The 25,718-nt window shown below is 41.0% G+C and overlaps 1 protein-coding gene and 1 long non-coding RNA gene across 3 annotated transcripts in view; one reads left to right on the top strand and one right to left on the bottom strand.

Annotated features, from left to right (window-relative positions):
* Positions 1-21,810, bottom strand: part of FHIP2A (FHF complex subunit HOOK interacting protein 2A) — a 33,884-nt gene extending 12,074 nt beyond the window's left edge. The window contains exons 1-12 of one of the 2 annotated variants that reach the window (XM_058028976.1): positions 21,625-21,810; positions 13,670-13,748; positions 11,569-11,738; positions 9,320-9,424; positions 8,849-8,971; positions 6,357-6,395; positions 4,311-4,595; positions 3,254-3,450; positions 1,980-2,094; positions 1,798-1,874; positions 1,503-1,695; positions 127-296 (exon numbers count right to left, since the gene is read on the bottom strand). In XM_058028976.1, the coding sequence (XP_057884959.1) occupies positions 127-296; positions 1,503-1,695; positions 1,798-1,874; positions 1,980-2,094; positions 3,254-3,450; positions 4,311-4,595; positions 6,357-6,395; positions 8,849-8,971; positions 9,320-9,424; positions 11,569-11,738; positions 13,670-13,748; positions 21,625-21,669 (1,598 nt within the window). In that variant the 5' untranslated portion in view covers positions 21,670-21,810. The remainder of the gene's footprint in view (positions 1-126; positions 297-1,502; positions 1,696-1,797; positions 1,875-1,979; positions 2,095-3,253; positions 3,451-4,310; positions 4,596-6,356; positions 6,396-8,848; positions 8,972-9,319; positions 9,425-11,568; positions 11,739-13,669; positions 13,749-21,624) is intronic. The other variant, XM_058028977.1, reaches the window with a different exon arrangement.
* On the top strand, positions 21,667-25,517 carry LOC131086157 (uncharacterized). The gene is made up of 3 exons (XR_009114726.1): positions 21,667-21,745; positions 23,296-23,392; positions 23,801-25,517. It is a non-coding gene; the product is annotated as an uncharacterized LOC131086157 (long non-coding RNA).
* The last annotated feature ends 201 nt before the right edge of the window (positions 25,518-25,718 follow it).

Raw genomic sequence — 25,718 nt, 5'->3', positions numbered from 1 at the left:
ACATCGAGCACTCAAGTGCTCTCCAGGCTCACTTTTCTTTCAATTACTGGAAAAAAACCTGTTTTGTTCTAAAAATAAGGATCCAAGTTACTTGTTGTGAAAACTTCTCTTAAAAATGAAACTTACACTGCTCCAGCAATTTGTCCATTCTCTACCACATCTTTATCTTCTTGACAGGGAGGCTTGTATTCCATGTAGTTTCTTTCTTCCAAATTTCTCAGAACCAAATTATAAAGGATGTGCTCATTGGGTTTTTGCAAAAGGTGCTCAAACATTCGTAAAGTCATTATGCTGATCTGCAACAGAAAGAGTAAAAACTCAATCAACTGATGTCCTGCTGCCCTGTGCTTTTTTGCCTTTTATCTGCTTTGTCCATTCTAGAACACTGCAATTACTTATTGACATTATGGAAGGAAACAAAATCATAAGAAAAAATAGGAAATTATGATGCTACATGTGGTATGAACATGGATGAAGAGTTCACACACATTTGAAAATCACTATGGGAATGCTTTTTTTTTCCTGTTAAAATACCTGTTGTGAAATCTGTCAAAATAACAATACAAAGAACATACAGAGAACTCAGAATTTAGCTTTCTGTTCTACAGTTCCATGCTGGAAGATGATTATCATTGTGCAAATGAGACCCACAACAGGACTTAAAGTTACCAATAAATACCCAGAAAAAAAGAAAGTAATACTGGGATATTGTAACTAGATCTATAGGCTAAGATTTTTACATGGAGATGCTATGTAGGCTTTTAAAGGAACATTGACTTTAGGCAATACAAAGACAATTTTTCAAGACTGCTGGAGAGCGCTTAGCTTTGCAAAGATAACTGATTTAGAGAGATAACTCATTCTGACAGAGTGAGCAGGTAGGCATACTGAATCAATGGATATGAGAAAATACAGATTTTTATTTCAGGCAAGCTTGGTTTTCATTTGAAAAAGTAGAGTGCTGAAATTGTTTCATGGAAAAAATGAAGCAAGCAGCTTCGGAGGAGGGATTTTACTGAAGTGAATTATTTTAATGATGCTTAGTGTATGTAAAGACCTTAAAATTATCACATCATCTTTTAACTGGCATTGCATATATCCTCCAACCACACTTAGTTTTTATCTGTATCTTATATGATAATAAGACAGAACTGACGCAACATGGAAAATAACAGCAACAAACTAAAATGCAATTACAAAAACTCAGTTGACTCTGTCTTACAGACAAGCAAGTCTAACTGGATATACATAGTGGGCACACAAATTCACAAAAAGATCTTCAGCAAAAAAAAAAAAAAAAAAAAAGGATATATTGCTAGGTGGAGAAAACAGGTTGCCTTCATTTTCTAAAGGGAATTTGTAGGGCCAGGAGCCAGAATTCTCTTTCTTGGTAAAAGATGTTACTGGACACAAATATGAGAAGTCTTCACAACAGTGTCTTTACAGACTCTCCACACTCCAGAAGCGGCCAGCAGACACTCCTGTGCCAGATCAGCCCTCACCTCATCAGAAATGTGATCACAGTGCTCGATCAGCCTGTGCCTCAATGGATGCCTGTTGATGTCTGCCAGGGTTTCTGGCTCTCTGTGCTCTCCAAGGATGAAATACACCAGTTCCTGCAGCAGCACATCTGAAGTCACCTGACGAACAATGCGGTGCAACAGCGCAGTTGATGTGAGGATTCCAATCTCTGAACTGAATGAAACATTTTCATATCAGATATGGAGTGGATTTCCACTCCCCAAAATCAGCTTGATTCAGATTCTGTTCTGCTGTGTCTTGTAGGATGCTACTCACGTTTGCATCAGCTGAGGTTCCATAACATCAATGAAGAATCGTTCCCGCACAGCTTTTGCCATAGCAACAGCAGTCGTCTGAAACAAAAGTACAAAATGGTGTGCCTCAAACTCAGAAGCTAGGAAACAACTGGAACTACTTATTTGCTGAATATATTTGTATCATCTGAATACATTTCAAACCTTTTGTGCTTCTTTGATGAGTTGATCACAGTAGTCAAACCAAGAAAGAAATGAAATCAATGCTCTTTTCCCTGGAAAAGCAGATGCATCTTCTTTGTGGCTGTAGGAATCCAAACTAGAGCACACAGAGAAAAAATGTTTATTTAGTCTACAAGTAGTTGAAGAATCGCAGACTCCATTCTTATTGAACCTAACAGAATAATTAATGACCTACTTGTAATGAAGGAACATTAAAAATGCTTTTCTGCTGATCTTTACGGATCTGGCAGTGCCATCACAAAACAGATATTCAGTGCATGCTGAAGGAAAAAGTGTTTCTGGAGTCAGAAGGGAAAACTGATCACCAAGTCTGTTCTCCCAGAATACACAGACTACAGAAAATGAATCAGTAACTCCTGTAGTCACAGAACCATAAAATGAAGGCAATTGTTCTTCTCTACTCTGTAAGTGACCTCAGGCAAGTCGACCAAAACCACACAGTGTATACCTGAAATAGAGTGTATCTTTCAGAAAGAAACATCTATCTCAATTTAAGGGCTGTAAGGAATAACAAATACACAACTTTCTTTGGTAAAAAACTCCACTGTTTATTTATGCCACAATTTAAAGGTGTGGGCTTTCCCCTTCTAATTTCAAACTCCAACCACCAGAAATCTTGCTAGGCATTTTGCAAATACCTTCTTTTGTCTCAGTACTAACAGATCAGGAGCAAGTCATAATAATGAAGGCAGAGTAGGGAAGATAAATGTTTTAAGAATCTAAATTACAAGCAGTTAGGATAACAGGCATGTATTTTTTGCTTCATGCTAATTACTTATGCAGCAACTCTTTCCTTCTTCTTTTTTCTGCAAAAATTTTGCAACAGCCTGTTAACAAATAGACCCTTCCTACCCCTCAGAGCAGCTTACAATGCTCACTGTGTACAGTGAGAAGTTTATGCTTCCTAAATCCTTGATATCTGCATAAGAATATTAATCCACACCGGATACTCCAGTGACATCACTAGAAACTGCTGATGTAACCCAGTGGAGAAACTTGCCCCCTGAGGAATTTCTGCCAGGGACTGGCAGGCAGACCTGGCTCCATGTCAGAAATCACAGGTACATTGGACACCCAAAGTGCACCACTGTGCTACAGCTCTATCTCAGCTCTGCCCTTGAGGCTTTAGCCTGTGTGTGTGGGAGTATTTTATACACATTATCCACCTATCAAATTAGTTTCAGGGAAGGGTGTAAAGTCACTTTGAGTATTAAATACAAAAATAAAATTCTTACCCCCAGTTAATTGCCTCCACTGTTTCAATGTCTAAGGGATCCAGTGACTGAGGCAAGGCTTTGTAGAGGGTGGCCAGCCTGTCTGTCAACAATTCACATAAACAAGTGCTTTGAGTCAGGCACTTGGCAGCTGCTGGTTCTGGCAAACTCACCAAAAGCATGAGACCTTCACAGGCCTTCACTGCTATCCGGCCGTCCTGGCAGAAGGGCATGGAAGAATTAATCAGAGAGTGAATGAAGGCCACTGGAAATCAAGAAGCAAACACCTTCCAAATAGCTCTCCATTCCCCCACAGTGTCTGAATACATTTATTTTGTTGCCTTCTCAGCCATTAACTCTAGTGAATTTGGATGCTACAAAATAAATATTCTCCCCTGATTTTGTGTGAAATACAAGAATGCCAGCTGCAACCTTCCAGCTGACAGAACTAGAGCTGTAGGTCAGCTTGAGACCAAGACACCAAATCCTGTAAACTACTCATGTAACAATAATGAGGTAAAGTGGTAGACTTGGTTTTCTGCTCTCGCCACTGCTGCAGCAATTACAGCCTTACCCAAACCTCTTCTAAATTTTCTGAAAGAATCTAAGTCTGAATTTGATGATTGAGCTGGGTAAGACATACAACAGTCTTTTTTAAAAGAAAGCCCACTCCTAGAGATAGCTCAGTGCCATTACAAAGAGAGTGGGTTTGGTTAAGTCAGAACAATTGGAAGTAGTTTTAAAAACATTCTCTTGTGATATATTTAACCTTCTGATTATCCTGTGTAGTTTTTCTGTGAAACATACAGCACCCTATACAAGTTTCTTAAAAAAACCCACTTATATTACCATCAACAAGTTTAGTATTAATTTTCTAAAACAGTATTTTTACTTTAATCTGAATTTACAAAGAAAATTGCCAATTTACAAGAAGTGCCTGCAAAAACTCTCACTTTTTATAGCTAAAATACAGTGTGTTTATTCACTCCCTCTGCCCACTTCACACAGCATCCAACTATTTCATTTTAACACACAGAGTGGAAAAAACCCAAAAACCAAATAAGAAAAACCAACTCACAGGACTTTTAGTGAGGTTTAGTAGAGAATTCACTAAATTATAGTCTTGATTTGGACCAGCAGTGGAGGACTCAGGTGATGATGTGACATTGAGTTCATCCAGACTGAAGGAGAGCTCCTCTGGCTGCTGTGGGAGCTCATCCTCCTTCTCCATGAGCTCGGCCCCGGCAGCCCCGGGCGTCTCCTCGGGCTGCCCCGTGTCTGTGCTCACGGACTCCTGCTCTTTGATCATGTCTTCTGTGATTACACTTGCTGATCCTTGGAGAGCCATGGCTTTTAACTTACTCTGCAAAGCATTTTTTGGAATGACACAGCTGAAATTACTGTTCATCCTGAAGCAGGAGTTTACTAAAAGCAGTTTTTGTAACATCAACATTTGAAGTAGTCAAGGCTGGATACAGTAACCATGTAAAACCTACAAGGCTGTGGGAGCGTGGGTGTTTCATAAATCTAGGACACTTTTAAATCTGCTTAAATTTCTCTTAGGCCCTATATATTTTGCTTCAAGGCTGAATATGCCATTTACAAAAGGATGGCAGCTTTTTCTTTCACTACTGAAGGCACATATTCATTTGATTTGCCCACAATTTGATAGAGGTTTTTAATTTATCTTATGGGTGGCACCTTTAGAACTTAGCACTTTTTATAAAACACTCCTTTCTGTGTCAAGGCTTCACATTCATCTAATGTCTGAAACTCTATTTCTAGTTGGAATCACCCAAATAAAATAATTCTAAATTTCTTGAGATTTTACCTTCAACAGGAAAGGGAAAGAAACACCTTTTCTGACAGCAGAGTACTCTCAAATTTTGTTTCTCAAGAAGAAAAAATTGAGTAGATTGAATGGACAAAAGTATTAGAAATTAGCATTGGGCACTGGATACTCTGAAAGGTCACAGAGAACCTTCTTGGAAGCTCCAAACCATCTCTGCTTTGCCTGAAAAAAGGCAAGCCATCTGTCTGTCCATAAATCTGTCTCCAGCACATAAAAAGACATTTAAATTTGTGCTCTGTGATACCATGAAGAATCTCACAGAAAGACAAAAACTCAGTGTTCTTCTGGCATAAGTGCAGGTGAGGAATACTTTATTGGAATCATAAATTAGATTGCAGCACAAGACAAGTGAGAACTGCAGTGAGATTATAAATCCAAACGGTTCCCTTCTCTATGATAACACCAAAATTATTACAAATATATCTCAAGCATTAATAATTTAAAAGACTAACCATTTGGGGTTAATGGATTTTAGTACAGACAAAGCAGCAGGGACTGAGTACATGACAGTGAGGCAGCAAACTGGAGAGCTGCTGTGAACACTTGCTTGAGGGCCGTGCATTCATTGTGAGGATTTGCACTGGGCATTGTGATGCACTCACAGAACCAATTCCCTGGAGAAGCAAACCAGTGGAAAAAGCAGCAGACTGCATGCTACAAAATAAGGATGCTCTTTGAATGCAGTAGAAAAATTACTGCTTCAATATGTTTTGGGGGTTTTTTGACAGTGTGAGAAGTGCAAGGCTGGCAAAGCAACAAAAAGGTGTCTGTCTGAACCAAGTTTGCTATCACCAGAGCTTCTGCAGTCCTTCAGTATCAATATCCTCAATATCCTCATCAATACACAGAAATATCTGAATCACAACAGTGACCCTTGCACATAAAGGTTGGAACAGCGTTTCAATCCTGGACTCAACACTGCTGCTGGCACCACTCAAGCTGCAGGCAGAGTTGCTAAAGGGAAAAGCTTTTAAAAAAAAAAACTGGGCAATATTCTGTAAAATACTTATTTTATCTTACAGTAGCTTATTACTTCCTTTCTGGATTCTTCTACCATTTGAAAGGCCACTGTTTATTTAGTTAAAGCAGTGATGAGAGAACTAACATATATAAATCTATGAATGCCCCTAGAAATGTGTCCATAGCTCATTACTCTTAGGTTGGCAGGTGACACAAAGCAGTTTGTACATTGAATATCACACAGGCAGACTCTTTGTGTGTATTTAAGCTTCCTATTGTTTAATCATGCAATTCTGCAGCTCAGCTGCTCACCTGCCTCCTGCAAAGGTGCAAAACAGGATCCTGAATGACCTAATAGAAAAGGTTACATAAAACACATATTCAATGCTTTCTAAACAAAGTACTCATGAATTCAGCATTAATGAGAAGCAGATAATATAAAACCACACTTTTGCATTTTTGTGATCTGTAAACATCGGTTTTAAAATCCATGGTAGATGATGGCATGTCTAAATTATGACAGATTTAAAAAGATTTCTATGGAAACATCGTGATATCACAGCTGATGAGAATCTCTACTTAATTTGTGGTGAGAAATATAAAGGTGATAATTCAAAGTACTGAAAGTAAAAGTGAATAGTCAAACTATTGTTCATTTTATAAAATGAAGGCACAAGTATTTAGCTGCTATATTAGAACTTTTTCAAGGTCTCAAGAACAGCAATTGAAGCACAGAGAGTTAAGTGTCCCTTTGCCTGAAACAATCAGTTGCAAGGAGTATCTCACCTAAGATGAGGTGAGGCAAGTTTACCCTAAAACATAACTGAGGTAGAGGTGATAAATAAACATTACAATGTATATTCTTTCTCTCTGTACAAGAACTAGGAAAACTTAGTTTAAAGAAAGGAATACATTAATACCAAAAAGAAATTAGTATAGGGATCCTAAAGTTTTAAAAAAGTAGAATGAAGTTCTTCAAGTTCTTATTTCCACAACAGACATAACTTGCCTAAGTTATGATAGTTGGGCCATGTAGGCTTATTGGTTAAGCAATACAGGTGAAAGATTTCACCTATATTGATTAATCAATAATAAATATATTTATATAAATTTAAAATATAAACCAGCATTCTATCAACAAACTATTTGGCATGGAATCATACAAAGGAAGTGAGTTTGTACAGACTCAGTTTTTATGTTCATAAAGTCCTGTATAAACTGATTGGAAACAGTCAAAGAAGGAAGCAAAATTAACAGACACAAACATTCTCTGGAGAGATCCATCTGCATTTCATCTTGTAAGTGTTGGAGACTGGAGGTAGAAATGCCACACAGAATTTTGTAAATTTTCCCTTTCATGCATTTGAAAGTGATCAAGTCACAACAGCACCTCTAAGAGGCCAAATGTGAGCAACCAGAATATTCTCTTCTAATGGAACACAATTCTGCACTCCACATAACTGATCTGGAAACAACCATCACAGTTATGAAGACAAATGCTTTAGGCTACAACACCTAGAACAACATTGTGAAGTACCAGGAGCTACAAGAAATGTTTGCCAGCTTGCCAGAACTCCACAGCCAGCATTCTGTGGAACTAGAGACCCCTTTGAAACTTGGAATCATCTGTTTCTCCATGTCTGTATTTTAAATATTGGAATCTTGCTATTTTGGGGAAAAACACTAATAAAGTGGTACAAAACACTTGTGGTTCTTATGACTGGGGTTCTTGGGTTTAGTTGCAAGGGCACTATTTAAGAGGCTTAAACCATAGAATTTACACAAATAACACTAAAAGTAATCCTGGTTTAGAATTCTATCATGTTTTGCATGTAATATATGCAGTAGTTTGCTTCTGAGTGCTTTTAATTTTTAAACATTAACTTTTCAATCCTCATACCATTTCTGCTGCTTGTACAACAAGCAGCAGGAACAATGACATACACTGGAAATCAGGATAATACTTAATTGATGTAGAAATAAACTCAAGATGGATTCTTTACTACTGACATGAAATGATAATCACATACTTAATGGAAAAAAACATCTTTTTGCAGTTTAGCAGTTTCTGCTGTCACAGATCTTGTTTGTGGGAAGCTTGTAAAACAGTCCTGAAGGAATATTTTTCAGCTAAGTATCATGTACTTAATAGAGATTGTGTCACCATAAGAAACAGCAAAGTGGGAGCAAAAGGCATTTCTAAATGGACTTTTATAAACCAATTTTTTATGCTTCTTTTAAATAGGAACAGAAAGTCAGTCTAGAAATTGTTTATCCTCCCACTCTGATTTCATAATGCCACATGTTAAAGGAGGCAGGCTGTCTTGCAGATAGAAGTTGGTGCTGTGCTGTAGACTGTGAGCTGGCACTGCAGCTCCAACATATGTGCCACTACCAAATAAGGGCCCAATCCTGCAGAACACTCAGCAACCTGCAAGGTTTCAGTGCCCCCTGCAATCTGTCCTTTGGTCTTCCATGGGATGACAAACACAACACAAGAAGGCCAAGGTCTCCCTCACACAGTGTTTTACACTGCAATTCATATCCCTACTCTAAAGGCACTTTCATTGCAAAGGAAAACCTGGGGCAGGTGTATTTGTGAGCCTTGAATGAAATTCCTGTGAAAATCAGATAAGTCTCTGGGAGACAAAAAAAAATCCAAACAACAAGACTTCTAATATCATGGGATAAAAAATAACAGACTGAATGAAAATTAAGTCATGAATGTGACACCACCAGTTCTCCACTAGATTTTGTATATGATACAGTAAATACACAATAAAGTTTTGAATTTATTTACTCACCTCAAGGAAGAAGTTGACAAGGTATGGATCCTGTTTCAGCTTTGCACATACTATACAGAGAAACTGAATTTCTTCATTTTCTGTTGGTGTTGCCAGAACCTCACCACACAGCCTGATTAATTTCTGTCACAAAAAGTGAAAAATTAAGACAGAAAGTTATTGCTTTTTCGATGAATAACAGACTGAGTTATTTTTCTATATACAAACTACAATTACATATGAGTATTGACTGGAACATTTGCTCTGGATTTAGACTGCTATGAACAAGTCTTCTTTATTATTTATGACTTGCATTGCAGTGACAATCCCAGACTCCAATCATCAGCATATTATAAAAAACAAACTGATATGGCACCCAAGCAATTTCCTTAATTCACTTGACAATGGGAGAATTAAAGATAACATTAGCTACAGTAGAATATAAGAAACTTGTTGTGCAAAAATACAGTTTACTTAAAATCTGAACAGTACCTGCACTGGCCTATGCACATTTATGTGAGGAAGAAGAGGTTGCCGAATTCTTCCAAGAAGTTTTGTATAAAAAGCCAGAACTTGCTGTTTCATTCCTGGAGGACACTGAAACAAAAACAGATGAACAACAAAAATAAAATAAATGTGGAGAAAAATAGAGATGTAAATTTTTCACTCAGAATGGCTAATTAAACAGCGATAATTTATCTAGAAGTATTGTTTACAGGAATCATCAGTTAACATATTACTTTTATCAATATTAACAGAGATCAATAAAAAATGTTGCATCTCATTACTGTTTTCTCTTTCAAATTATTCATGCTTTCAGTTAATTGCTCTAGGGCAAGCTTCTACTAATCTTTCCAGAAAATATTCCGTATCATTACAGTGATAAGGGGAAATTAACTCAGAATTAATTTGCTATGGGTCAGACGTCTTTTAAGGTACTGTGCCACAAAATCCAGCAATCCAGTGAGTCAGTACATACAAATACAGAATGATAAACTATAAAAATCTTAATACCTACAGAAGGTTTCCTGAAGTCATGAGCAATTAACCTTAAACAGCTAAAGTGTTTATAAATGCACAGATGGTCCTGGACAAGAGAAAGCTGCTGCTTTCCCTGAGCAGAATATAAATCACAAATATCTGTGGAACAAGCAGACCCCTTGTTCTACTGCCCCTAATGCACCACACCACATCGAAGAACTTTCCTATCTCCAGGAGATCTGATGGTCTGTGGGCCTTTATGCACCTTTGCTCCCAGCTAAATTGCCCCAAACTAATTAGCTAATAACCAATTTATCAACCACGTTCATAAATGCTGTTAATTTTAACCAACATAATTTCCCTCATTTCATGTCCAAATGCAGCTGAGGTGGCAACAGCCTAACCTGGATCTCCTTTCTAACTAATTATCTCTATATTTTTAATCCCTAATCATTGCTGAGTTGTCAAGCAATTCTTTGAAGAGAATGGCAAGATATGTACCATCAGGGCACATCCACAGTAATGTAATAAGTCCATCTGACTGCTGTGAAAGGAACTATTCATTTTGCACCAGATCCTTGCAACATCTTGCAGGCACTGAACTGTGTGTTTACTTCAGATGTATCAACTCACAAGGGGCAAAGTGTAAAGACAGGCTGTACAACAATTGCCTGTACAGACATATTTGTATGAGTACAGAGTGACTTCTCTCAACTCTTAGAAACACACTCTAATTACTCATTTCACATATGCCATCATTTCATCTTGGTTTCTTGACAACATTTAGAAATTATTGAAGGAGCTGCATTTCTGAGCAAGTATCTTTAATACAGCAGTGTTGTGATTTTAAGCCCAGCTGCAGCAGGTATTTTAGCCTGACTGTAGCACAGCTGGTACAGTAACAGGTACTGCAGATCTCTGGCTCTTGCAGAGCAAGGAACATCTCAGGCTCAGCCAGCCACTGTCCTGTATTGCCTGTTTATGTAAAATCGATTAAAAACTCATGACAATGTGTAAAAGACTGACTGAGAAGGAAACCCTGGAGAGCTCCTTTTATCTTTGGAACAGGATAAACCATGCCTCCCTAACTGAGTCTGCACTGTGATACAAAATGTTCTACCCCAAGGGCTGCCAGGCTAATTCACCCCATGATCCACCCAACCCCACACATTTCAGCTTATAAATCAGCCAAGACAGACAGCAATGAGGATGGACCAAGACCATGAAGGTAACTTCATGTGTGCCACAAAACAGACATGAAGAACCAGATAATGCCAAGGTATGAAAGCTCTCTGGGGATCAACTCAAATTAACGCTTTCTTATATCAAAGTCTTTCTGAGCAATAGCTCAACACATTCAGAAAAGTTAAACAAAAATTTGTATTTAACACAGCACTTTTCACCCAAGAATCCCCCAACATTTAACAAAGGACAGAGAGGGATTATACTGTCTTGTAGTAGCCAGAAAAACTCCAGACTGAAGAAAAATGTTTCTCCTACTTCTAGTTTCACCATCAGCATTATCAGAGTGGTGAGTTTCACCACTGGCAGCACCTCAGGGGGTGTCTCACACTGATCACATCTGTAAAAGGCTGTTGTTTGTAATATGCTGGTAATATATGTTGGTATATTTGTAATATAAGCAAGCAGCTGTCTGCTAGAGTTCAGTGTCCCACACTACCACCTACTGTAGAACTTCAGTCTCTATCACATCTAGGAGCTCACACAAGAGATAATCTGTTCTGCTGAGAGATACATACATCAGCTTTTCCTAGTGTGTACAGTGTCTCCAAAATCTTGTGATGTAGCAAATATTCCATGCATGGTCCTGTTTCACCCGATTCCCTCTCATTCTCTTCCTGAACTAGAATATCCAACATCTGTTCCAGGTGAGAGGGAATGTTCGTATCAGTCACAGGAGCTTTGTCATCTAAATAAAAGAAACAGACAATTAAGAACAATTTTAAAATTGTCCTCATATTTAAGCTCAGTTCCAAGTTTAAGATTTATAAACACGACATCCATTTAAATATTTAAACCTATATACAGTGCAAGTTTTTAACATGTCTTTAAGAAAACTTTCAGAACTGTATCTGAACATGTACACTGGAATATGAATTGGGCAGGTATCTGACCTTGCAATGGGGAAAAGGCGAAGTGCCAAAATTCAAAACATGCAGTAATTACACAGTCAGAAAAGGAAAATTTCTACTGCCAGAGAGAAGCTAAGGGAGAGAAAGGTACAACTCTCAATCTTCTGTTTAGGATGGACTAGGTCTTGATAACTTCCTCTTTGACCCTTCATACAGTATTCTCAAATCTGGCCTCTAACATCAGCTTAATTTGCAGCTGATCAGTTCCTTCATGAACTAGATAACTAAATAAATGTCCTTTCTGTTGATAACAACACAGAAGATTCAAACTCTGTGCTGTTTATTCTCCAAAGCTTTTAAATTTCTCTTTCGTACTTTCTGCATTAAAATTGAATTCTGTCAAACTTTATGAAGGAAAGGGTAAGATGTTGATTTTATTATATTAAAGTCATGAAACTGCAGTGGATTTATGCCACTGGAAGTAGGAGCTGGCATTCACATATTGCAAAATTTATCCACACATGAAGATTTTCCTCCTTTAATTTTTTCAGCTGAATGCTACATGAACAACCATCCTAGGGAAATGGTTACTACTGTTTACGCAATAATCTAAAAATAACTTGTCACTTGCATGCAACTGGCAACAAGATCACACAGGGAAACTGCCATGTCAGAATGATTTTGGTCTCTGCCACAAGCTCCAGTTAGCCTGGAGTGTTTTGCTTGAATTTCCTACACATAATCCTGCTCCTACTGCAGAGGACAGAAATATACTCACTGAGTGGAAACTTCTTTTTCAAAACACTTCTGAAACTCTGGGAGAGAGGTCAGCTTTTATTCTGCACCACGTCATGGCAGGTGTCAGTTTTCCCTGCCACCCTGTCATTTCCACCTTTGGAAACATCACATAGTGTTCCAAAAGACGGGTATTTGGAACCAAGGGTCACGTTGCAGTTTTACAAGTAAATATTGATATAAACAAGATCATCAGACACAAACACAGACTCAACAGCTCTTCCAGCAGAAGGTCAGAACTAATAGGCTTGAGGAAAGCATGGCAACATTCATTTTTAAAACATAACTGTTTCATAACTAGGTCCAAAATTAAAAATTTACAGGCTGCATAATTGTTGGGGGAAAAAAACCAAACCAGGGAAGAGTTTTAAAAAAAGCTTCTTCTTAAAAATAGATATAATGATGAAATATGGCAACTACAGCCATATTTCATCATTACATCTATTTTTAAGAAGAGCAGCATAACATCTGAGTAAGGTTTAATACAACTTGTCGTCTGTGCTATCAAAATACTTTACACTGAGACAAGACACTAAAGTAAAAATAATTAATACTGAGCACATGGAATCCATCTATGTCTGGTAAAATCTATGACCACAAAATTACTTTTGTTAAAATCTTGCGAAGAAAAAGAAAATCCCTGACGCAAAGCAATGAAAATGTTAACAGCAGGGACTGCATTTCTGCAGCTGTCTGTTTAGATTAAACAGAGTATGTGAAGGCAGAAACTGGGTCAGATGTAAAAAGGTGCAGTTCTCTACATGGTACTCAGGAAACAAACTTCAACCATTTTTCATGTCTACTTCTACAGATGGAAGTACACGATATTTTTAATTACTAGCTGTTGTTGGTATTTTGATTAAAGACCTGATTCATATTAGTATTTCTTGATCTTTACTTTTTAAAAACACTGAAATTGTGAATTCTAGTTTCCACAATAAAAACACAAACCCAGAGTACTTTTTCCTTTTACCTGAGGTCTCTATGTAGTAATGGGTGATTGCTTTCCAGTGGTAAACAAAATCTTCTTGTAATGGAAGGGAAGGCGCGAGCTATGGGGAAAAAAAGACAAAATAAAGAGATTAAATTCAGTTTTATCTTATACTTGCAAGTAAAGTGCTGTAGATACTGCTACAATTGTTACTCTCTGCTCTTTTACCTTTAACAAGGACTGCATTCATTATTCATGGACGAGCCCCATGCCACACTGCCTGCTTGTAAACATCAGCAATAATCTCTGTGATGTCTCTATCACCAGACAATCTATTTGAAGCAACAAAAGCAATTGCTCCTACAGCAAAGCAACAATAGAAATGTATGATTGTATTGTTTAAACCACAATTTTGTCCTGTACGAAAAAATCATGTTCTTTTACATCTGCTCTTGATGTCTTCTTCCTTTCCTGTACACACTGTTCTCTTCTCTCTGTCTGCTCCCTTAAAACTACCAATTAGTTGCTTTATCCAGTTTTTACCATGCCTTTTTTCCTGTTAGCCACAACTTCTTTTAAAAGATCTTTGTTCAGTTTTTAGGTTGGGTTTGTTGTTTTTTTTTTTTTTTTTTTTTTGGCTCATAACCAGAGCTTGGCGAGTTGTTCTTTTTTTTTTTTTTTTTTTAAACAAATATGTTTCTTATTTTATTTCTGCAAGAAAAGGAAGTTTCTTCTTTCCTGGAGGAGTTTGGGATGGCTGGCTGGGTGTGAGCAGCAACCAGGAATACAAGAAGGAAACACAGCCCCCAGGCAGTCACCATCAGCACTGCTCCTTCCCCACAGAGACACAGGTGGCCTGTGGCCCCTCACACCACAGGCAGCCTGTGACAAAAGGACCAAAATCACTTCACCACTCTTCTCTCCAAAGTGAGAGCTGAGACAAGCACTGAATTTGTGCCCTGAATGTTTTGAGCTGGTAAAATCAGGAATCCTATAGGGAAAACCCCAACCATTCAATGGTCACATGAGGATCTGTAGTTATTGAGGCCTAATCCTGCTTGAGGCTTTTTATTTTTTGACCATCAAGTCCTCAAGTCATTCTTTTAAGGGCCATCCTGAAATAGGGGATTATCACTTCACAGGATGGCAGCGATGAGCCTGTGGGCAAACAGAAAGAATCCCAAGGATAAACTGGTGTGTCTGTTTTGGAAGGGTAAGGAGCTGAACCATCCTGACAGGATATGGAGTCCAGTCCTTGACAGAATCTCAGTGAGGCTGAAGTTGGAAGGGGCCTCTGGAGACCATCCAGTTTAGCCTCCCTGCTACAGCACAGTCACCTAGAGCTGGCTGCTCAGGAGCATGTCCAGATGGCTTTGGAATATATCAAAGGATGGAGACTCCACAGCCTGTGCAGGAACCTGTGCCAGGGGTCAGTTAACCTCACAGAGGAAGGTTAACTGAAGGAAGATTTCTCCCCAGGAGCTGCAGATACCACATTTGAGTCTAATAACTCTGAACTCCTCTAGTGTCTCCCCACAGGGTCTAAAATGTGCTGTGCTGTCTCAGTTCTTGGGCAAACAAGGGCTCAGGGCTCCTATATAGTCTGGTACAATATAGGCTCATATGGTCTTTACTGGCTACTGTTTGTTTCTTTGAAAAAGCCCTGGATGTTTTCCACATCAGTCTTTTCTTTGCCTTGAATTTAATGACACTTAAATTTATCTAGGTAAACTTGTAAAGCCCAGTATATGACAAATATGCCATGCCAAGATAAATGCAATGCTAATTGCTAATGGCCCTTTGCACACAGGACTTTGGAATGCAAGTCTCTGGAAAAAGAGTGGTGCTTGGCAACTATCTCTGCCTCCATCCTGGGTGGAAATGTGCCCTTGGAAATGGCAACCCAGAAATCAAACTGACAGTGCTTATCCTCTCCTTGACAGGCTGTGCACTCACTGAGTTCCATGGCTGGGCACTCAGAGCAGCACATGAGCACAGCAGCTACCACCGAGTATCTCAACACCCCACCCTGCACAAAACCAGCTTATTTGGCTGTGACATTTACTAGGTTATTGAAATTCAGAAGAATAACCAAACAAACTGAAGACTGAGCATATGATATTGTGTATCATGCTCTGTATGTCACACTAGCTGCACTTGATGTGTATTTTAAGCAATGTAATGATCCTTTCTAGAAAAAAAAAAAGCTGTATCAAAACCTCAATGCCAGCTGATGAATAACCCAGGGACAACTTTTGAGGAATACAGGCCTCCCAGACCACTCTATTTCCAAAGTAACACATGATAGATAACATTAAAGATTTATCCTTGGCTGATGTGATTTTCCTCTCCACTTCTTCTCGTCTCATCTGCCTCAAGATGAATTTAGTGCCTCTGAGCAGTGCCAGGAAAAGGATTTCACTTCTCAGCACTGTCAATAATTTATCCACCATGGGAGAGAACTGTGGATATAGACATTCTCCCTCCCAACAAATGCCTCTAGGGACTCTTCACAGAGGTGAAAAAATAATTCAGGGACAGGTCCTGCCCTTTCAAATTAAAACACCCAGTGATTTCAGAGCCTTCTCTGATCAGGACTGCAAGCCAGACATGGCAGAGATAACATTAGCATGTTTGTGTACCTGGGCAGTGCAGCCTATTGGGAACACACCATCAGCACTAACACCAACTGGAGATGTAACCCCAACAAAATTATTTTGAGGTAGGGGTTTACTGATCAAAAAACCCAACAAAAACCCACAAGAAAACAAGCAAACAAACAAACATAAATAGAGCAAAAAAAAACCCCAAGCAATCCTCCTAACTTAGTTATTCAGACATGAAAGCAAGGTCAAGACCAAGATCAAGATCCCAGCTCATTTGTATACAAAGCCAAGAACTGGAAAGCATCAGGAACCTGTAACACTTGGCTGACATGCTTTAACCCTACTAGGACAGGTAGTACTAGTATGAGGTTATAGTTCCTATTTTAGGATGAATCATTAGCTATCAGCTGAGATGGAATACATGTTACAGCTGTCAGCCTCAATAACCACTTTATGGTTTAAGTACTTGTATGGAGATTCTGAAACAAACCACAATTCCTTGTGAAGGCCATGAATTCCTGCTACTTGTCTAATCTGAAGGAGTTACTTTAAAAATGCAGTTATTTCTCCCTGTTACATCACCTGCCTAGGGCACAGTGCTAATAACACCAAGGTTGTGGGTTTGATCCCAGTATGGGCCGTTCATTTAAGAATTGAACTTGATGGTCCCTGTGGGTCCCTCCCAACACACAATATTCTGTGACTCTGTAATTAATCCTCATGTAATTAAGCATGTTCTTAGTGATTCCTAATCTCAAATGAAGTTCTCCTTTGCTGGGGAAAAAAACACAACATGATCTTCAAGGCTGCAGTGTAGATGTTGGTATATGAAATAGCTAAAATTCACTGAACCTGACTGAACTGCAGCCCACTGGAGCAGGCATTGATTAGCAAGATCTTCCATCTGGTGCCCAGCTCCAGCAGTTGGGCTTCCTGGGAGTGAGCTGAACCTAACACATGCTGCCTTATTCTTCTGGTGATAATATGTAACAAATAATCAAAGCCCACTCCTTTCAGGAAAAGTGCTATTCTCAGGAGAGCTACAGATCATTGACCAGATGTACAGTCTGCTCATGACAAAACCTGCCCAAAATACAATTCCACATTGTTTTCCAAAGCATACAGAATTTGTGTTTAGGCAGGAAAAAAATAACATAAAGAGCAAAGAAACTTATGTATATTCAGTATTTAACCTCAAATCTTTTGTGCATGTAAAAATCATTGACACATTTTTCATGTACACTTTTCAGAAGTGCAATTCAATACTGGAAAGGATGGAAACATCAGAAGCTGGTGATATGCTTCAATATCTTTAGGGCAATTTCACAAAGGAAAGAGAACACTGAATAAAAAAATAACAGGTACTGTCTGGTCAGATGCCAGAGTAAAAAAAAGAGTAGAAAACTGGGTCAAAGAGAAAGGAAGGGGAAGTGCATGCACACTGCCCTGACTGACACAGTCACTTGATGTTTTTCTTCACTCTTACTACTGTACCAGTGTGAATGGTCTGAGAGAACATGTGAAAAAGGAATAATGCTTCAAGGTTTACTCAATCTTCAGTTGAAGAAAGCACAGAGTTTATAATGGCCACTGCTCTCACATATAAAATTAAGACTGAACATGCTGGCAAGTCATGCATTAAATTTTGTCATCTAATTTGTTAATAGCACAACATTAAAACAACAAGTAATGTAAGGTCATTACATCCAATAAAGTGGGTTCAAGAGGAATAAATTCTGTTCTAATCAGTTATGCAGTTCATGGTTTTGGAGCATTGCCTGCACCAAGTGACTTGGTTTCTTTCAAAGCTGAGTTTTGCTTCAGAAGCTACTTGAAGGTATGGTAATGCACCAGTGTCAGAGAGACAGTGGAACAACAGGCTGGTAGAGAGGGGGTCCTGAGAATCTGCAGCAGACACCAAAATCTGCATTCATTCCATTGCATGGTACAAAACATATTCCTGTTTGACAGCAAATTACAAAATTCAGGCCAACCAAAATTATATTTTTCCTGCAAGGTACACAGCTCAAGAACATCCCTTGAACTGACTACTGAGGTTGAAACATCCAAAAGCCCAAATCAAACACAAATGGAAGTCCTTTGAACACTGAGTAGCCACTTCACAGACAAGCTATTTTGTCTAGGGAAACATGAGTGAAAAGCACAAGATAAGAGCAAAATAAGTCTAACTTGCTGCTTTGTTATTGTATAGTACATTTTGTTGTTGCTGACAATGTAGTGCTCATGGACAGCCCTTTGGGATGAAAGGATATCAGAAATGCATAGCAAAGAGAAAACATCTTGAGGACAAGCCATACATAAACTGTCACAGATTTGATAATATGAACCCCATGAAGCAACAGCATTTGTATTCTGCCCCGAAGTAACAGAACAAATTCAGCAGTCCTATCCACCATTCTCACTAATACATCCAACACATCCAACTGAATTTAAGGATGCTCTGTTGGCAGGGTAACACAGTGGTGCTTGCTCATCTGGATGCTGCAGAGAAATCCAAAAAGAGAAAAGTATCTAAAATATAGGCAGGATTGACATTAGATAAGAGGTGGCAAATTCAATGGTAATGAAAATCAGGAATATGGTTTCAAACACTTGGGCAATTTAGCCAGAAATGACTGAAAGTTTTGAGTTATTCAAAGAGAATCACAGGATCATAGACAGGTTTGGGTTGGAAGGGACCTTAAAAGACCACCTGGCTCCAACCCCACTGCCATGGGCAGGACATTTTCTACTACATTTCTACATTTGGCCATGGTGTTTTAAGCCCCAAACAGGCTAATCTTGAACACCACCACAACCTCTCTGGGGAAAAACCTTGGAAAGGGAACACCACAGTAAAAAGCAAGTGATCCCTTATGCTTGCCTCAAGCACAGTCCTGTCACAAGGGCAGTCAGTCCAAGAGTGACACACTGACAAGTCAAAGGCAAATACTGCCATGTCTATCAGACTGCCAACCTTTGGAGCTCCTGTCAGAGTTCAGAGGTATGGCACACTGAGGGTAAGATAACAATGATTATCTAAGAGCACAGGAACCTTTACTGTTTAAATGCACTCTCTGAAGCCTGCAGGCCTGGGGGCCCTGAGGCAGGGCAGGAGCATTACAGAAGTGATGTGCAGGAGAAAGGACAGGGCAGAAGGGCTACCCAGACCTTTCTGATTTAAGGAAGTCCCACCCATGAAAGCTAAACCCAGGCTCTTGAAGTGTATTCAAGTGTCCAGCTCAGCTGAAAACTCTACAGTTGCAACTCTACCCACTCTGGGGTAGGCACCCAAAACTTTTGAGAACTGATACCTTAATTACTAGTTCTGATGCTGATATTCAGGGTTAAGAATCCAATTGAGGCTGCCCACGTTACACTTGCTCCCTAGCAAAAACAGCAAGGAAAAAATGATGCTCCAAATTCTCTTGGTTCTGAAAACAGGCAGCAACAAAGTGGACTGAGCTAATATTTAGTATTTACAGTTGTTGTAAACAACTTCCCCATAGCAAAGCTAAGCAGATCACACCTTATTACCACAGGGAGAATGAAACAACTTAAAGCCACATATAGCCACCAAAGTGGTGAAAAATTTATATTTCTCTGTTCTGTCTTATAAACTTAAAAAGAAACACTCTTAGTATCTTCCTGCTTTTGCAATTCCATGTTTCATTCCTGGTACTTGTCACAATCCTGTAAATGCATTAGTGCAGGATTTATCAGGAGATCCACCAGGGTGGTGGTAGCAGGATGAGGGAATTCTAAAAGGGACACCAGAGTTGAGCAAGGACAAACAGCACGTTGTTGGACAGCACTCACTTGCAAAATGATGGTATCAATATACTTCTGTATTTTCATTTGGATTTTTTTACTCAAAAAGGAGGGTCTAGTCCCTACTATCTCTACTCTTCTCCTGTTCCATTCAGCCCATTTGTTTTTCCTATTTTTTACTGTATCTCAACTAAATGCAGGTCTTTTTGTTCATTTTCTGCACACATCAATAACGTAACACTCTCCTAATAATAACTTCTGTTAGATCTCTTGAATTGGTAGGCCTGAAAGAATACCTTCTCCTCCACTCCTGCACCTCTCAGTCATCCATTTATTCCTGTTATTCAAAATGTGGCACAGCTCACCACAACAAACTTTCTCTAGTCAGGCAGGCAATAATTTCTGTTTCCTCTCCAATGAAAGCACTGTCTATTGAAGGCATTCATGTGGTCTGAATGTTTTCAAGTAAAACGTTTCATCATTATTTAAAACATTTCCTTCCAAATGCCACTACACCATTAAAAAAGCAAACTAGGAACCTGCAATTAATGAATACATGCTTGAGTTTTAAACCTGAATACTCCTGCAGAACTACAGGCTCATATAAAGACAGGCATATGCTCAAGTGCAGCATCGAAGCATACATTAATGTACAAAGGCTGCCCCTCAGATGAGGCAGGATTTGGCATGCAGGCTGTTATTTCAATTACTTGGATTTGGCCTGCAGGCTCTTTTTTCAACCATTTTAACATTTCTTTCTTCAACACATTCCACCCTCACTTCAGTACTTCCCTGTCGATTTTTATCACCTCTTCACACACAATTCTGGGTGTGCTGGTTTACTGGGAGAGGCGCTGAAAGGCAGGGAATTACCACCAAGACCCCGCCTCAGTGAAAAGCAGAAATAAATGGTGTGGTCAGGCAGTGCCGAACGCGGCCTTCAGCAATGGCAGCTCGCGAACAGGCCCCGTTTCCTCAGCCCAGGGAACCTCGCCGCACACAACACACAGCCCCGCGTCCCCGGCAAACCTGACCCCCAGGCACAAATACAAAATAAACCAGGGAGGGAAAGCGGCGCTTTGAAACTGACAACATCCTGCAAAAGCAGGGTGACGGCGACTATTGTCTGCCGGTCACGACGTGATGGAAATGCCGGGGAGTTTCCTGATTCCTCTCCTTTATTGTCCGTCTCGCTGGAAAAGCCGGGCAACGGCCGGGTGAGGACCGGGCCAGGGCTGCCCTCCGGCCCGGCGTGCGGCACCGCGGCCGGCAGCGCCCGGCGGTGACAGCCGGAGGCTGTGCCGGGGCCGCCCGGGCTGCAGCCGCTCCCTCCTCCCCGGCAGCCCCGGCTACCCCGGCTCTCCAGGGCCGCGCTGGGGCGATTCCTTCCCTTCCCGTGCTCCCTCCGGGGCCCGCCCGGGCAGCTCGGCCTCCGCCTCCTCAGCCTGCGGGAGAGCCGAGCCAGGAGCGGATGCTCGCCCTGCGGGGCCCCGCCGGCAGCAGCGCCGGGGGGCAGCCGGGAAGCGGCGCCGGGCCCGGTCCGAGCCCCCGGCCCGCGTTCGGTGCTAGGCCACGATCGCATCCCCGGCGTGGCGTGGCCGGGCCCGCCGGCGGCCTTACCGCCTCCACGGCGTGCTGCAGGATGGAGGTGAACTTGGAGAACATCCTGTCCCGCGACTGCAGCAGCCGCTGCCGGGAGGACCTCGAGAGCTCCTCGATCCGCCGCCGCCGCCGCTCCAGGGTGAGGGCTGCATGCGGGGGCCTGGCCGCGGGGATCGGGCGGGCGGGCGCCGGCGCTGCCTCTCGCTCCCCGGCGGACACCGTGGCACTGACACCGCCGGCTGCGCGGCGGCGGCTGCCGAGGCTCCGGGTGTCCTGCAGGGGCCGCCACCCCCGCACGCCGCTCGGCCCGCTCTGCCCGCCCCGCTCCGCTCCGCCCGGCCCCGGGCGCTGCCAGCCGGGAGCGCCGCGTTCCGGCCCGGCCGGGCCGCTTGTGCTGCCCCGGGCTGCGGGCGGCGCGGGACGCGGGCAGGGCGCGACAGTGCCGGGCTGCGAGTGGGCCGCTGCCGGGCCCCGAGCTAGCTCCGCTTCTGCGGGCAACTCCCGGCAGGGAAATGAATCCCAGTCACACAGTCATTTGGATTGGAAAGACCTCTGAGATCATCGAGTCCAACCTTCGACCTTACACCACCGCGTCACCAGACCATGACACTGAGTACCATGTCCGGGTTTTCTTTAAACACCTCCAGGGTGCTGAGTCCACCACCTCTCTGGGCAGTCCATTCCAATGTCTTATCACCCTCTATGTGAAGAAATTCTTCCTAATGACTAACCCAAACCTCCCCTGTCACAGCTCAAAACTGTGTCGTCTTCTGCTGCTGGTTGCCTGGGAGCAGAGTCTGACCCCACCTGGCTACAACCTTCTGCCAGGGAACTAGAGAGAATGATAAAGTCCTCCATGAACCTCCTTTTCTCCAGGCTAAACAGCCCCTATGCCCTCAGCCACTCCTCACAGGACACGCGCTCCAGACCCTTCCCCAGTTTCTTCGCCCTTCTCTGGACTAATTCCAGCACCTCAATGTCCTTCCTGAACTGAGGAGCCCAGAACTGGACACAGCACTCGTGTGTGGCCTCAGTAGTACTCAGTGTAGAAGGACAGTCACTTCCCTGGTCCTGCTGTTCCTGGCCACACTATTCCTGAGAGAGGCCAGGATGTCTTGCTCACCTGGGCACACACTGTCTAGGGCGAGAGGAAGGGGTGCCCACCTCCACAGTCCCTGTGTCTGAGGCTGCCATCAGACTTCACAAAGGTCTCTGGAGTCCCCCAGAATCATGAGGCTGGGGAGATGGGCTGCCCCACCCTCCTCCTGGCATGGCATGGATATGGAGCAACCCTGGCATGTATGGCAAAGGGCCCAGCTTGCTGTCTGCTGAGACATTTTGGGTCTGCCATCATCCACAGGGACAGTGAGATCCTCAAGGATCACAAAGCAGTGTGAGGGTGATAAGCTCAGAAAGTCAATGACAAGCTGTGGAATCACCATCCCTGAAAGTGTGCAGAAAATGAGTGGATGTGGCACTTTGGTTTAGTGGTTATGGTGGCATTAGGTCAAAGCTTGGACGTGACAATCTGGGAGGTCATTTCCACATGTAAATGATCCTGTCTTGCTGCTGCTGGATGAGAGGCTGGTGATGGGAATGGCATGGTCCTTGCAGGGTACCACAGATGAAAGGGCTTGTGGCAATGTGCACATCGTTCATTTCACTGTTTGTGGTGTTTTTCCCACACAGAGAGAAGAAGACAGAGGGCTTTATTTCACCTCTGAATCAAATACTTCAGAGAAAAAGACCATGCCTCCCATTTTCTGGCACCACAGGAAAAGCAGAGGTAAAGTGGGGTGAGCAGAAGTGATAGCTGTAGCTGGCAAAGCATTATGATGTTTTGGGAAAATGTTTGGACACTGGGCAAATTGACATAGGAGAACAGGATTGCTTTGGCAATGCGTAGCAGGGTGAAATGTTGGGAAGGTGATAGATCAGTATGGGAAAGGGAGGAGATCCTGTAGTACCAAATGAAGGAAAGCTTCCACATTAATTTTTGGAGAGGAATGAACACCAGCTTCCTCATATGCTAGGAGCATGCAGAGAGAGATGAATCAAAAGACAGGACAAAACTACTATTTAACTGCTGTTCTTTAAATTGTGTCATCTGGGTTGTCTTACTGATGATATTGAGATGAAATCTTGCTAATGATTCGGCTGTACTGATTACTATTACTACCCCTGTGCTTTGCAGGCATGGAGAGCTGCAGCCCAAATACTCTATGGAAGTAAATACTAATTGTATGTGGACACCTTTATTGCAGTTGTTAAAGAGCAGAGCTATTTCCTTCTCAAAATCCAGGAGTCCCAGTATGTCAATATCAATTTAAAAGGTAATTATGTTGGGTTTTTAAAAGCTATTTGTCAACTTATATTCAATAGATGTTCATAAGAAATGTAAATTTCCTATGTGGCTAGCCATATGATGAAACATCTCTGTGTTTAGGTGATTATTATCTGGACAGGTGCTGCATTTGGAAGGTGCCTGCATATCTGTGTCTAAGAGAATGTGGTCATTTAAGGTGCTTTTGCAATCTGTTTTTTCCTGCAGAAATGTCTTTTAAATGTGCTTGGGCTGTCTCATCTCCAAGCAGCAGAATGAATAAAGAAACAGTAAGATATCATAAAGATATAAAAGGAGACAGTTTTATCACTGTGAGAGTATTCCTAATCGTACTTAACAATTTATGAAATCATAAATCACAGAATCACAGATGGTGAGGTAAAACTTTGTAATGCTTGAGGGCCTCTTATTATTCCAAGAGTGACTAATGTATATAAACGCATTATTTATTTAAACAGAACAGTTCATTGTGGTTGAAATTAAGATTTTGGTTGTAAAACTGACTTCTTATTATGATTTCTCAATGTGAAATGCCTTGCAGTAAAGGAAAAAAAAAAGAAAATATTACATGTAAATTACTTTTCCTAAGCCTATTAAACAAATTGAATCTCTGCATGTAACCCTGCATTTACCAACCAGTAGATTGGGCCTGAATTCATAGCCATAGTGCAGAATCCAGTCTTTGGTGCTTATATGTCTTGCAAATTATTTTTGAGTGATCTTTTAATGTAGTCTCTAGTTTCTCAACCATATGTATGTATTTCTCACTGCTGGGAATATTGGATAAATACTGGCAACCAATAGTAATGAAATCACTGGAAACGGATGGAAGAATTATCTCAGCAGTGTCAGTGCAGAAGAACTCAGTTGAGGTTACATTTTGTTTGGGTTCTCGTTCTCATTTGTGAGGATTCAGTTGGAGATGCTGCAGTTGGGCTACCAGTGTCATGTCATGTGCAACAACACATCTTCACCTGTTCATGCTTGATGTTGTTTCCACTGAAATAAACACTATTAAGTACTTATTTTAATAAGTTCTATTTTGGTACCCTTCAGAGCACAGTTCTGCTGGCTTGGGTTTTTTTGGTTTTTTTTTTTTTTTGGCAAGGTAGTTCTTTTTTTGAAAAGTATATGCAGTGAGTTAGTGTTTTGCTGGCATGTGAGAAGTGAAAGTGTGAAAGTGAGGCTGTTCTAATTGATAGAGCTTTTGGAAACTTTTTCCTTTCTCACAAATTAATGAAATTGTCTAGATTAAATCAATTTAGATGGTGTGTGACAGTGAGATAATGTGCTGGCCTTTTTATCTGAAAATCTCTCTGCTATTTGGATTGATGGCACCAGGCCAGTGTCTAATGGATGCATTTGTCTGCATTACAGAAGAAGTTCCTGCAGTCTGGACTTTTGCTTCAGAGAGCCTGAAGATTTGTTAAATTTTTTTACCCTAGATGAAAATTTTCCTATTAGTGCTATGTCAAATACCTGTTGATATTCTTTGCAGGATTTTAGTGTGTTTGTAATAATCAGATTGACATGTATGTTTTCAGTGTCTACTTGGATGAAATAAAGAATGAAGATTAAGAGGTTCAGCATGATCTTTGCTTTTGAGGAGGGCTAAGGAGATATTTTCCATCATTTTCAGACCTTTCTGATGCTGGGCTTTACTACAGAAAGGATACATCCACACTGAGGAGCAGGCAGTGGAATTGAAGTCATTTTCTGTCAGGAATTTTCTGGTTCTGTGCTCTCAGCTGTGTGCATCACCTCCCTC

This window comes from Melospiza georgiana, chromosome 8 (assembly GCF_028018845.1).
Source record: "Melospiza georgiana isolate bMelGeo1 chromosome 8, bMelGeo1.pri, whole genome shotgun sequence".
NCBI lineage: Eukaryota > Metazoa > Chordata > Aves > Passeriformes > Passerellidae > Melospiza > Melospiza georgiana.
The sequence above is the reverse complement of the archived record's forward strand: the minus strand, read 5'-3'. Positions and strand labels throughout refer to the sequence as shown.